Source organism: Mustela lutreola, chromosome 4 (genome assembly GCF_030435805.1).
Source record: "Mustela lutreola isolate mMusLut2 chromosome 4, mMusLut2.pri, whole genome shotgun sequence".
NCBI lineage: Eukaryota > Metazoa > Chordata > Mammalia > Carnivora > Mustelidae > Mustela > Mustela lutreola.
Genome location: NC_081293.1, coordinates 42,064,053 through 42,077,252, shown reverse-complemented (window position 1 = coordinate 42,077,252; position 13,200 = coordinate 42,064,053). Strand labels below are relative to the sequence as shown.

The following is a 13,200-nucleotide window of genomic DNA, read 5'->3' as shown; positions in this document are numbered from 1 at the left end:
ATTCCTGCAATGTGTTCTCTGCGTAATGAGTGGGCAGCGCCTGTGTTCCTGCATACCGGCTTTCTACTGCCAGGGCCAGCCACCTACATGGATTTGCCCGAAGTGAGGGGAAGACTGAACTGCCTTCTGATGCATCCCATCTGATGCATTTGTCTCCCATGAAATTCAAAAGCCTCTATCATGGCAACCCAGTTCTGGATTTAATTAAAAAGGATTAAAAACAACAGCAGGAGCCGCGGCAACAAAACCCTCAGGGATGAGGGCTAGGGCGAGAACACATTACAAATCACCTGTCTTTTAACGGAATTTTCAGACTGAGTTAAATCCTAAGTTTATCTACAAAGGCTACATTTTCTCTTGTGGGAACAGATGCGGACACACACTCACACTTCAAGAATACTGAGTGTGAGTATTTATTCAAAGTTACCCATGTTCTGCCGGCTGTCAATCTGGCACAGCAGAAATAAGTCAGAAACATTTTTTTTTTTCCCAGTGAAGGCAAAGCATGCGTCACTTTAAAACAGTATCAGTACCTTCTACACTCTTCCTACAAAGCACCACCATTCACTATGCAGTGGTAACCCAGAGGACTGGCTGAATGATACTACTGGACTCCGAACCTCAGCAGCCTCCCATACCCTCCACCCCAGCATCCTGTCCCCCAGGGACTAGAACAAACACTGTCTACCTCCCATTGCTTTTTTGCATTTTGGCTCTTAAAGAACAAGTCCATGGGTTATTATAGTTTATACTTTTGGGGGGGGGGTACTGATATTTACAGTTTAACAAAAGATTTAGGGTCAGTGTACCAGACTATTCCATTTGTAGTCCATCAACTTTATTTATTTATTTTTAAAAAGATTTTATTTATTTATTTGACAGACAGAGATCACAAGTAGGCAGAGAGGCAGGCAGAGGGAAGGAAGCAGGCTCCCCCCCCAAGCAGAGAGGCCAGAGGTGGTACTCCAATCCCAAGACCCTGGGATCATGACCTGAGCCAAAGGCACAGGCTTTAATCCACTGAGCCACCCAGGCACCCCCATAAACATTATTTAAAATGATGATAATTTTAGAAAGTTCTATGATAGAAGGAAGAAGCAGGAACAGGGAACTTTGGCTTAATAGTTCTAGTATGAAAGTAAGAAGCTAGGGAAAAACAACCTAGGAGATAAAGTTAAATTGCTCCTACATCAATTAATATCAATCTGTACTTCTCCTCCAAAACGGACTTTTATTTATTTTTTAAAAATTTTAAAAGACTTGAGGAAGCACGCAAGAGCAGGGGGAGGGACAGAGGGAGAGAGAGAATTCAAAACAGATTCCCCTCTGAGTGCAAAGCCCCATGCTAGGGATCCCAAGACTTCCATGACTGAAAACAAGAGTCAGCGGCTTAACTGACTGAGCCACCCAGGTGCCCTCCCAAAACTGATTCTTAAACAATAAACATCTTTCTGAAAAGGTACTGCACAGGTCTCAGAACTGGTTGCAGAACCATGGGCCAACAGAATACAGGATTTATTCTGAGAAAGTTAACAGAAACAAACACTGATAATGTTTTCAAACATTTAAGAAACTATGAAAAAGTCTTCTCAAAGCAGAAATTCCCACAATATTCATCTTTGTTGAAAATATTAAGTCTGCTCTTGAAATTTCCCTTTTGAGTTTACAGCATACTCTACTGCAAATGCTTAATAGATGTAAAATCTGATGACTTCAGGTAAATATGCTTTGCGGGGAAAGGAGCAAAAAAACAAAAATGTATTATTAAATATTTACTTGGAATAAAGTACACATCAGCCACCCCCAGGTCTTCAAACCACCTGTTCCCCTTACACAGATTATAATTAGGTTGTTACTTTGCTTCAACCTTGAAAATTGTATTTCAGAAAACTCAGGTAGAAGGTCACTCTTGAGGGAAGATTAGATGCAGAACACTGAGGGTTATGAAAAAGATGAACAGCCAACAAGGCTGTGTGTGTGTGAGTTTGTGTGTGCATGTGCGCGCAAAAACACTGGCAGAGAAGGCAGCTGAGGTGGTGAGAGAAAATGTTTAAAAGAGAAAGATTTACTTAAGCCACAGGGATTATCCAAAGCATCCTTGGAAATTTCAATCACCTAATAAATTTTGTAAGACCAGAGTGCAACCATGAAGGTCAACAACCTTTTTGTAAGTTAAAAAAAAAAAAAAAAAAAAGCTTTAAATGTTTAATTGGAAACAAAAACTACTCAAAATAAGGTGCTCATCGAATATACATTCTCTGCAGTCAGATTGAAGTAATAAATGGGAAGAAAGATCCTGGAGTGTTACAAAAAGCAAAGCATGCACGTCCACATTATCCAAATTTTGCTGATCAACTATTTAGCACACCCATGCATTAAGTAAAGCACACAAAAATATTTTTAAGGCCTTTCATAGCTATATAATCCTGCCCAATCAATCCTATTATCTCCTTGAAGTCTTTGAAATTCCCTAAGATAATACATTTACCACTTTATAGAGGCCAATTTTCATGTTACATTATCTTGCAATGCCTGCTTAACTAATTATTAGTTGCAATTCGGTTTCTCTATGTTTGTAAGCTGGGAGTTGATAGCACTTTCAGTACATGCCTTCCGATAAATGGGGTAAATTGGAGAGAATTGTTTCTTACCCTTCGGTACAAGCAAATGCTACAATAACAGAGCCTTAATATGGCTGATGTGGTTTGGCTAGGTTCAGTATTTTCGCATTAAAACTGCTGTGGCAACAAGAGGAGGAGTGACAAACCATGGTAAATTTTAGTTGCTTTAATGAGTTTGTAGAGTTGTGATAGGAGAGGACTCAGCATATAAAGAATAGAGGAATATAAAGAACTTCAAGGAAACGGAATCAGACCCTGCAGAAAAATATCTATAATGGTTTACTTGCTTATCTTTTAAGCTACTGGAATATACTGCCAAGAGGACAGTAATATCAACTAGACGGCCATTTTAAAGAAACATAGCAACTTAGAATTTGCTAACTTCTCTTCCTCCAACATCCTTGTTTGCTTTTCTTGGGAGCCTAAACTTGTATTCTTGGTTTAGAGAATAGGGAGTGGTAGGAAGAAGGAAGGTGATGTAGGAAACTAACTTTTATGTAATTTGGAGGAGCAAAGGGAAATTAAAGGTCAAAGTGGTTCAAATATTAGTTTGAGAAGAGCAACGAGAGCTAGAGGGTATTAAGCTCTAAAGGTCTGTCCTAGAAGAAGGTGGCGTCAATGCAAATTTAGCCAGTAAATCATTAAACAGGTTCAGGCAACCTTTGTTCCCAGTTTGGAAATGCCAGCAGAGCTCCAATTTTTCCAGAAGAGAGATTTCTAAAGACTATCCTTATAAGTCAGCTCTTATACTGAATACTGTACCAGGCTCATGTAGAGAAACGGTCCAGCCCAACACCCTCCCCTGTGCTTATTTGCCAAGCAACCTCCACCAAGACTTCAACTCCCTGGGTCCTTAACTCAACATCTTTTTTTTTTTTTAAATAGAAAAAAAGTGGTTGTGCCCTTTTTCTAGGTTATGCTTAAGCACTTTTAGAAGATGTACTGTGCCATGTACTGGGGAAAATTTTTTTTAAGTTTATATTTGCTCGAAGGAAGCCAAATCTCAAAAATGTAAGTACAGAAAAAAAAAAATTAAGTACAGGATAACTTGAGACTACCAAATTCTAACCGACTCAACTCCTTTCTTCAGTACTTTATCTTTTCCCCAAGCTCAAATCTGGTGCTAGCCAGGACCAGTACACACCCCCAGGGCTATTTCATTCCATTGGCTGGCGGGCTGTCCTGCATTCTACACCCTTTAGATTTACTGTCAGGGCGCCCAGTGTTTGTTTGTCGGAGATGTTACGTCGCTTTTGCATTACTTTTTTTTCTTTTCTTTCTTTCTTTCTTTCTTTTTCTTTGGTATGTGCAAAACAGGAGTGTCAGGTCAGAAAAATGACGTGATTTAAAAGACCAATGTGTAATTAGTAAAATCATTTGGTTAGCAAAACTGTCTAGATTTCAAACGTAAAAGGTAATTCACTTTGTATGTTTCGGTATCATTTGCCATTGATGTAAAAATGAGTGGAGGAAAAAAAAAACCCGGAAATAATTATTTCATAGTTCGTGATCGGGTGAGTCATAGACGCTCACAAAAACTTGCAAAGGCACAGTCAGATGGGCCAGGCATTCCCATTTCTAGAAGTGCATTTCGTCAGGACCCACCCTAGGTGTCACCTACACTAGGACCTAAGAAGAGCCGTGCAGCATCTATTCTGCATGCAACATCCACAGGCGGGGGCCGGGGATGATGGGTCACCGGGCAGAAGGTGGGACCACTACGTGGCGGTTTCGGGAGGAAAAATCACGGTCCGCGCGAGCCTGACACATCCGCGGCTGGGGCCGGGGCGAGGGTGGGTGGGGGCCAGTGCCCATCCCGGCTGGGCAGGACAGCGGGGGAGGGCGCGAGGGGCTCGGCCGGCGCTCACCTCCCTTGCAGGGCGTGCGGTGCTGGCTGTGCTGGGCCCGGTAGCCTTCGATGACCTCCCAGGAGCCGTCGTCGCGCCGGATGGGGAAGGACAGGCTCAGCACATGGTTGCAGGGCTTGATGATCCGCAGGATGCCGCGCACCCGGTTCCGCTTCTGCTCCTCGCTCTCCCGGGTCTTGAGGTCCTCCACCAGCTTGTCCTCCACGATGCTGGCGCCGCGGTCGAAGAAGCCCTCCACCATCTTGAAGAAGTTAGGGTCGTCCTCGCGGTCGGCCGCCGCCTCGCTGTAGTGTCGCCGGGTGGGCGGCGCGAGCCCCGGCTGCGGGGCAGCAACGGCGGCGGCGGGCTGCCCGCGGGCCCGGCCCAGCAGCGCGGCCGAGTCGGCCGCCGCGGAGACCAAGGCGGCGGGCCCCGCGCGGCACAGCAGCAGCGCTTCGCCCAGGCAGCGGTACATGGCGGCGGGGCGGAGGCCGCGGAGCGGAGGCACTCGCAGAGGCCGGGAACGGAGGGAGGGAGGAAGGGCCCGGCGCCCGCTGCTCTTTTAAGCTGCAGCTTCCTGCCCCCTGGGCTGTCCCCTCCCCTCCGGCGCCCGCCGCCTAACGGGGAGGACGGACTTGGGGGCCGCGGGCGCAAGTCGCTGGTGAATGGCAGGGCTTCGCTGGGGGGGTGAGGGGGGGCGGCGCGCGCCGCCCTGGGAGCCGGGCCTCCGCCTCTGCCGCGGCCTCGCCCGGCCTCCCAGGCGGCGGCGCGTGCCTGCAGGGGCGCTCGGGGGCGCGCAGACGCGGCAGGGCTCAGTGCGCATGCTCGCACCGGCCGGGGAGGGAGGGGCGAGGCCTCCTAGGACTGGCCGGATCTACAGGGAGGCGGTGTCTCAGGTCTGTGCGCGCCCCCGACCTCGATCTGGGGAGGGGGCCAGTGTGGGGAGGGGGCCAGCTCGGGAAGGGGCTTGCGGGGGAGGAGCTTGTTTCCCCCTCGGGGGCGCTGAGAGGCGGATCCCCGGGCCCCGCGGCAGTGAAGGTGGTGCGGTTTGGCGGCGGGCCGGGCCGCGTGAGTCACTGGTGTCCCTCGTTTCCGTCCGCACGCCCTCGGGCGGGGTGGCGGCCCAGCACCCCGCTGGCCCGTCCTCTGGCGTCCCTGCGGGGCGCGGGCCGAACGAGGGGCGCCGAGACCGTGAAGCGGCGGTTGAAGGCGCGGCTGTGGGCTTGGCTCTGCCTTCGGGGAATGAAGCACGGAAATGTCATTGGGAGGTGGCTTGCAGGAACTGGAAAGGAGAAAGCGTGGGAGCTGGGGAATCCCTTGTCCACTGGCCTTAATAAAAAAATGAAGTTTTAAATTTTACCCCATGCAACCACTCATCAATGTGAAGATCATAGTTACCGTGAGTCATTGCAGTTTTCTAAGATTTACTGACTGTGCTTCCCCTCTTTAGAAATACGGTCTAAAAACAAAGACACTCTAGAAATGCAATAATAAGACTCCAGCACATTCTCCGTAATATAGTTATTAAGTGGCCCAGAGTAGGATTTGTGAACGTCTAAGCTTCATGAGGGTTAATTTTATACTTGCATACACTTGAGGAATGCTAAAGTCTTACACTCCTTACGGGTAGGTTAGGCACCTGTTTCATTCTAATGACTCAGTTCTTAAGAAAAGGTACCGAAGGCCTCATTCTCAGCTTTACTAGGAACGGTGTACCTTGGTGGTTTTAAAATGGCACCTTTTTGACTTGCAAAACTACTTTACTTCCTGACATTCACTTTATTCATCTCTTAGAACATGGAAGAGAATGTTCTTAATTCTTACAATATACTGCGAAGTATGAAGTGGCAACGTAAATTAGTTAAATTACATTCATCTATCTCAGTGTACTCTCAAAGCAAAGAAGATGCAGATTATATTTTATCTTATTTGCTAGATAAATGTATCATTATTTATATTTGTGTGTTGTTTTTCACTGAAAAATATTCTCTAAACTGAATCTTTGTCTTGTTGGTAAAAAAAAATTAAGGTACTAAATTTCCTTTTCACTTGATGGTATCATTTTACATTGCAACAACAACAACAACAAAAACAAAAAACAAACAAACAAAAAAACCCATGAAAATTGAACCCCAGATACTAAAATTTTAGAATAAAGTGAATTAGCATCCAGAAACATGTGGACATTTTTTCCCTTGAGATTAAATTCTTTGGTGTGTTTTGAGGAAAGTGGTTTCAAAGCTTAGTTTTATTGCCCCAATTATCTCTTTTGTGATAACCATAGCCTTTAGAAACATCAATGTTTAACTTTGTTTCTTCCCAAGTTTTATTCATCTAAATTCAAAAGTTGGAAAGCCTATGGAAATAGTGAGGAGGTCATCTGTAACTGAGAGTCTTCTATCTATAAATGACTTTAAAAAGGGCTCTAAGAACCCAAAAGGTAGATGCTTTTATTTTTTAAATCCTCATTATGTTTTAAAATTACATATAAGTTGTAAAAAAAAAATTCAGATGGTACAGGGAATTTTTTTTTAAAGTTTTTACTTATTCATTTGACAGAGAAAAAACAAGAGCAGAGGGAGGGGCAGAGGGAAAAGCCTACTCCCAGCTGAGCTGGGAGCCTGATGTGGGGCAAGATCCCAGGACCCTGAGATGATGACCTGAGCCAAAGGCAGCTGATTAACCAACTGAGCCACCCAGGCACCCCTAAATGTTATAGATAAGTTTAAGGAGTGAAATTTTCCAAACACTACTCTTATTCCCCCCATTTAATAAGTAGACGGAGTATTTGTTTTTAAACTAAAGTAGGTATTATAATTCCTGGTTTGATGGAAGAGGGAACTAAAGCTCACAGAGACCAAGTACATTGTTGATGGTTGCGCAGCTGGTAAACAGCAGGCTGAGATTCAAACCTGTGTATTCTACCCCAAAGTTATTCTATTGCTGCTATCCCAAGAAATATGTTAAGTATTGTTGCATTTAGTTTAAATTTTTGTGATGTAAGGTATAGTGAGTTTCAGCTTCACAGTGATGATTTAGTTTATTTTAATTGCCAGTACAGTTAGCATAGGGTGTTATATTACTTTCAGGTATACCATATAGTGACTCAACAATTCTATATGTAACATTGATGATTGCTTTATAAAAGATAGTTATTTTGAAAATTAAAGTTTAAATTTATGAGTAATTTCCATTTCAAAAGGAAGCCAGAATTTAACTGAAGGGAATATTGGTCATTTGATGATATTCAACAAAGACAAATCAGTTTTCTGGCTTTGACATTTATGAGTTTTCCTTAGCTGTTTTAAAATTCCAGGTCATTTCTCTTTGATCCATTGCATGCTTTTATGTTTTCAAGTGCTTTTAAAAATATCACAGAAGAAGAATTTTAGGATTTAGAAAGACATAGCATAAAAATAAAAGAACCTCATAGTCCTTAAAAAAAATGACTTGGAAAAGTAATACATACTTCCTACCTTGTGTGTTTATATTTGTCTTTGCTGGACATTTTGTTTAGGTGGAATGATACAGTAGGTGGCCTTTTGTGATTGGCTTCTTTCACTTAGGATAATGTTGTAAGGATTCATTTATGTTATAGCATGGATCAGTATTTCATTTCTTTTCATGGCTAAATAGTATTCGTTGTATGGCTCTCTCATTTTTTAATCCATTTATCGTGGACATTTGGGTTATTTTCACTTTTTGGCTATTGTGAATAATGCTATTATGAACATTCTTGTACAAGTTTTTGTGTGGAAACATGTTTTCAGTCCTCTTGGGTATATACCTAGAAATGGAATTGCTGTTTAACCTTTTGAAAAAAAAAAAAAAAAAGTTTTTTAATCTTGAGAAACTGCCAAACTGTTTTCCACAGAGCTGCACCATTTTAATTCTTTTTAGCAGCATATGAGGGATACAATTTCTCTGCATCCTCGGCAACACATGTTATTTTCTGGGGTGCAATAGTAGTTCATTTTGGTTTTGATTTGCATTTCCTTGGTGGCTAATGATGCTGGATATCTTTTCATGTGCTCATTGGCCATTTGTCTATCTTTTCTTGGAGAAATGTCTATTCATTTCCTTTACCTATTTTTTTAAGAAAGATTTTATTTCTTTCTTTGTTTGAGAGCAAGCGAGTGAGAGGAGGAGCAGAGGGAGAGGAATAAGCAGATTCCGCGATGAGCCAGATATAGGACTTGATCTCATGAGACCGCCACCAGTCCCCACCCCCCACCAGCCCCGAGATCATGACCTGAGCTGAAATCAAGAGTTGGATGCTTAACTGACTGAGCCACCCAGGTGCCCCTTCTTTTCCCATTTCTAAGTTGGATTATTTCTCCTCTTCATTGTTGGGTTGTTACAGTTCTTTATATATTCTAGTCACAAATCCCTTATTAGATACATGATTTGGAAGTGTTTTCTGCTATTCTGTTGTTGTTTGTTCACTTCTTTGACGGTGTCTTTTGAAGCACAAAAATTCTAAAATTTGGTGTCCAGTTTATTAATGTTTTCTTTTGTTGCTTTTGCTTTTGGTACCATGTCTAAGAAACCATTGTTTAACTGGAGGTCATGAAGATTTACACCTATGTTTTCTTCTAAGATTGTTAGCTTTTACATTTAGGTCTTTTTATATTTAGTTCTTTTATGTTTTAGGTTTCAAAATGGATTTTGAGTTGATTTTTGTATATGGAATGAGGAAGGAATCTACTTTCATTCTTCTGCCTGTGAATATCCATTTGTTCAAAAGTCTGTTTCTTTCCCCATTTAATTGTCTTCATACCCTTTCAAAAATTAATTGACCTAAATGTGAGGATTTGTTTTTGACTCTTGAGTTCTTCTCCACTTGCTCACATATCTCTCTTTATGCTAGTACTACACTGTTTTGATTACTGTAGCTTTGTAGTAGATTTTGAAATTGGGAAGTGTGACTCCTCAAACTTTGTTCTTTTTCAAGATTGTTTGGTTTTCAGAGTCCCTTGACTATTCATATGAATTTTACAGTCAAGTGGTTAATTGCTGCACAGATTCTGCCTGGAATTTTTATTGGGATTGGGTTGAATCAGTTTGGGGAGCGCCATTTTAATGATATCACATCTCCGACTCATGAATATGAGATTTTTTTTTCAGTTGTTTAGGTTTCTAAAAATTGCTCTCAGCCCTGTTGTCTTTTCAGAGAAGTTCTGTACTTGGGCACCTGGGTGGCTCAGTGGGTTGGGCCTCTGCCTTTGGCTTGGGTTGTGATCTTAGGGTCCTGGGATCGAGCCCTGCATCAGGCTCTCTGCTCAGCAGGGAGCCTGCTTCCCCATCTCTCTCTGCCTGCTCTCTGCCTACTTGTGATCTCTCTGTCAAATAAATAAATAAAATCTTTGAAAAAAAAAGTTCTGTATTTCTTTCATTAGGTTTATTACTGGGGGGGGGGCGTGCTTGATTGGCTCAGTCCATTAAGCATCTGACTCTCGGTTTTAGCTGAGGTTGTGATCACAGGTCATGATCTCAGGGTGGTGAGATGGAGACTGTGTTGGGCTCTGTACTCAGCAGGGAGTCTGCTTGAGATTCTCCCTCTCTCCCTCTGCCCTTCCTTGCCCTACTTATGTGTGCACAGTCTCTCTCTCTCTCAAATAAACAGATCTTTAAAAGAAGTTTATTACTGAGCCTTTAATTCTTTTTGATGCTATTATAATTGGAATTCTTTCCTTAACTTCCTTTTTAAGTTCTTCTTTTCACCTTACAGAAATAGAATTGATTATTGTATATTGACATCTTGTGTTTTAACCTTATGGAACTCATTTATTAGTTTTCATAATTGTTTTGGTAGGTTTCTTAGGATTTTCTGTACACAAGATCATCTCCAAAGGGAGAGAGTTTTACTTCTTCCTTTCCAATAGATTTATTTTATTTTACTGGCTAATTGCTCATTTTATTTGTTATTATGCCCTATTTCGTGGTATGCGTGTGTTATAATTATTTTTGCTAGTCCTTCAATGGACACATAAATTGCTCCTAATACCTTGAAGTTACAGCAGTGCTACAGTGAATAATCTATTACATAGAACATCAGTTTTCAGTCTTTCATCTCAGGATGCCTTCTTAAGTATGAGTAGTGAATTTGAACTTAGGAAGAATTTAACAGTGGTCAGAATCTTGTTTTCCTTTAAAGTTGTTTAGTTCTCATTTGACATAATTTATTACTCTCTGTAGACAAGTCAGATATTTAACTTCTTAAACAAGGGCTTCTAAATGAGGAACTAAGAATCTTGATATTTCTTTTATTAGGTCACCATTTTTCTCATTTGAATAGTTTTTTTAAACAGATTTTATTTTATTTTTGCTTGCTTATTTTTAAAGATTTTATTTATTTGAGAGAGAGACACAGATAGTGACAGAGATAGTGAGAGAGAGCACAAAGCAGGGAGGAGAGGGAGAAGCAGGCTCCCTGCTGAGCAGGCACCCTGATGTGGGGCACGATCCCAGCACCCTGGGATCATGACCCGAGCTGAAGGCAGATGCTCAACTGATGGAGCCACCCAGGTGCTCCTTAATAGATTTTTTTTATGACGATATTTTATTTTATTTATTTATTTTTAAGTTGACTCCATGCCCATTGTGGGGCTCGAACTCATGACTCAGAGACCAAGCGTTGCCTGCTCTACTGACTGAGCCAGCCAGGCATCCCTAAGTTTCAATCGGTTTTAGTTCAAAAGTGCTTATTAGTACTTCATTAATCAGCCAGTTGAGTGTGGGGAGAGAAGAGAACCTTATACTAAGGGAACACCATATGCAAAGGCCTGAAGGTAAAGGAGACCATGATTTGAGAGCGTAGGGTAGCATACACTTTGGTTAAAGGAATTTGATCATAATGGTTCGGTTTAAACAAATTTGGTTGAGAGTTGCCTGGGTGGCTCAGTTGGTTAAGCATCTGGCTCTTGATTTTGGTTTAGGCCATGATCTCAGGGTTGAAGGATCAGGCCTGCATTGGGTTCTGTCTCAGCAGGGAGTCTGCTTGGGATTCTCTCTCTCCCTCACCCTCTCCCCCACCCTCAAATACATAAATTAATTAAAAACAAAACAAAAAACCAAACAATAGTTTGGTTGAAAAATGAATATCCCCTAGTTCCCTTTTTTTCCTCCCAGCATTGGTAATTTTGGTATATCATGGATTATATCAAGCCTTTGTGCTTGTAATTTTCAGGAAAATTTTTTCTAATACTTTGGTGTTTCTCATGGATTTTCAGAAAAGTTGTAATTTTCATCTTTTGTCCCCTTTAGTGAGCATGTTTTTTTTAGTAAGTAAAAAACAAACTGTATCCAAGAAAAGAACCTGGAATTTTTAGGATTTCTAGTGCTTTTCCTTTTATTTTTGATTTTTTAAAAAAGATTTTATTTATTTTTTTGACAGACAGAGATCACAAGTAGGCAGAGAGGCAGGGAGAGAGAGAGGAAGGGAAGCAGGCTCTCTGCTCAGCAGAGAGCCTGTGGGGGGCTCGATCCCAGGACCCCAGATCATGACATGAGCTGAAGGCAGAGGCTTTAACCCACTGAGCCACCCAGGCGCCATGTGTTTTTCCTTTTAAAAACCATTTTTTCCTAATAAATTACATGCCACTCATATCTATTTCTGTAGTTTGGTTAAGTTTTAATTTTGCTTTGTTGCTGAATAATATTCAACAAAGGTTTTTATCAACTCTTACTTAAGGGTTCTTTCCATGTTGTGAGTAAATGTGAAAACTCATTATAGGAACTTTTATCTCTTTAAGCATAGTATGCAAGAAACAAATGAGGTCTCCTAAAAATTAGCTATACTAAGGTAGGATTCTGAATTCACCTGTATATAATTCATTACGCCTGTCTTTTTCTTTGTTTTTTAATTGAGATCTTTTGTTTTCCTTATATGTAAAAAGGACAGCGCATTCAATTATTCATCATCCCAGATGCCTCACCATCCAGCTACATTTATTGATCTATGTAGATGCCTCTTTATAAAATCCAGTCTTTATCCTAGCTTTCACACTTCCTTTTGGAAATTTTAAAGATTTTTAAAGATTTTTAAAGATTTATTTATCTTAGAGAGAGCAGGGAAAGGGGCAGAGGCCGAGAGAGAGAGAGAATCTCAAGTAGACTTGGTGCTGAGCACAGAGCCCCATATGGGCTTGATCTCATGACCCCGAGATCATGACCTGAGTGAAAAACAAGAGTTGGATGCTTAACCAACTAAGCCACCGAGGCTTGCTCCCCTCCCCCACTTTTTGGAAATTTTAGATCACTTGTGATCTTTTTTTTTTTTTAATTTTATATATTTATTTGACAGAGAGAGATCACAAGAAGGCAGATAGACAAACAGAGAGAGATGAGGAAGCAGGCTTCTCTGCTGAGCCCAGAGCCTGATATGTAGCTCAATCCCAGGACTCTGGGATCATGACCTGAGCCAAAAGCAGAGGCTTTAACCCACTGAGCCACCCGGGCACCCCGATCACTTGTGATCTTAATATGAGATTGAAGTTTGAATAATAAGAAAGTATAAGCTAAAAATTGAGGCATATTTGTGCGCTGGAGAAGCAAAAAACACCTTCACGTTCACCATGGAAAAGTTGTGAAGAAACTGACTTTATCCTGAAGTGCAGATGTGAGTGTAGTGACATTGAGTCTGCTCTTGATAGAAAAGAAAAACATGAATGAGGCGGGAGGGATCAAGGCATAGACACTGGTCATGGCTGGTGGCATCAGCTAAGTAGCAG

At 41.8% G+C, this 13,200-nt stretch overlaps 2 protein-coding genes across 2 annotated transcripts in view; one reads left to right on the top strand and one right to left on the bottom strand.

The window, feature by feature from the left end:
* Positions 1-5,211, bottom strand: part of GLUD1 (glutamate dehydrogenase 1) — a 37,014-nt gene extending 31,803 nt beyond the window's left edge. Inside the window, exon 1 of the mRNA XM_059169694.1 lies at positions 4,490-5,211. Coding sequence (XP_059025677.1) covers positions 4,490-4,943 — 454 coding nt within the window. The 5' untranslated portion in view covers positions 4,944-5,211. The remainder of the gene's footprint in view (positions 1-4,489) is intronic.
* A 60-nt stretch (positions 5,212-5,271) lies between these two features.
* Positions 5,272-13,200, top strand: part of SHLD2 (shieldin complex subunit 2) — an 88,495-nt gene continuing 80,566 nt past the window's right edge. The window contains exon 1 of the mRNA XM_059169691.1: positions 5,272-5,364. The gene's annotated coding sequence lies outside the window, so the exon portion shown is untranslated. The remainder of the gene's footprint in view (positions 5,365-13,200) is intronic.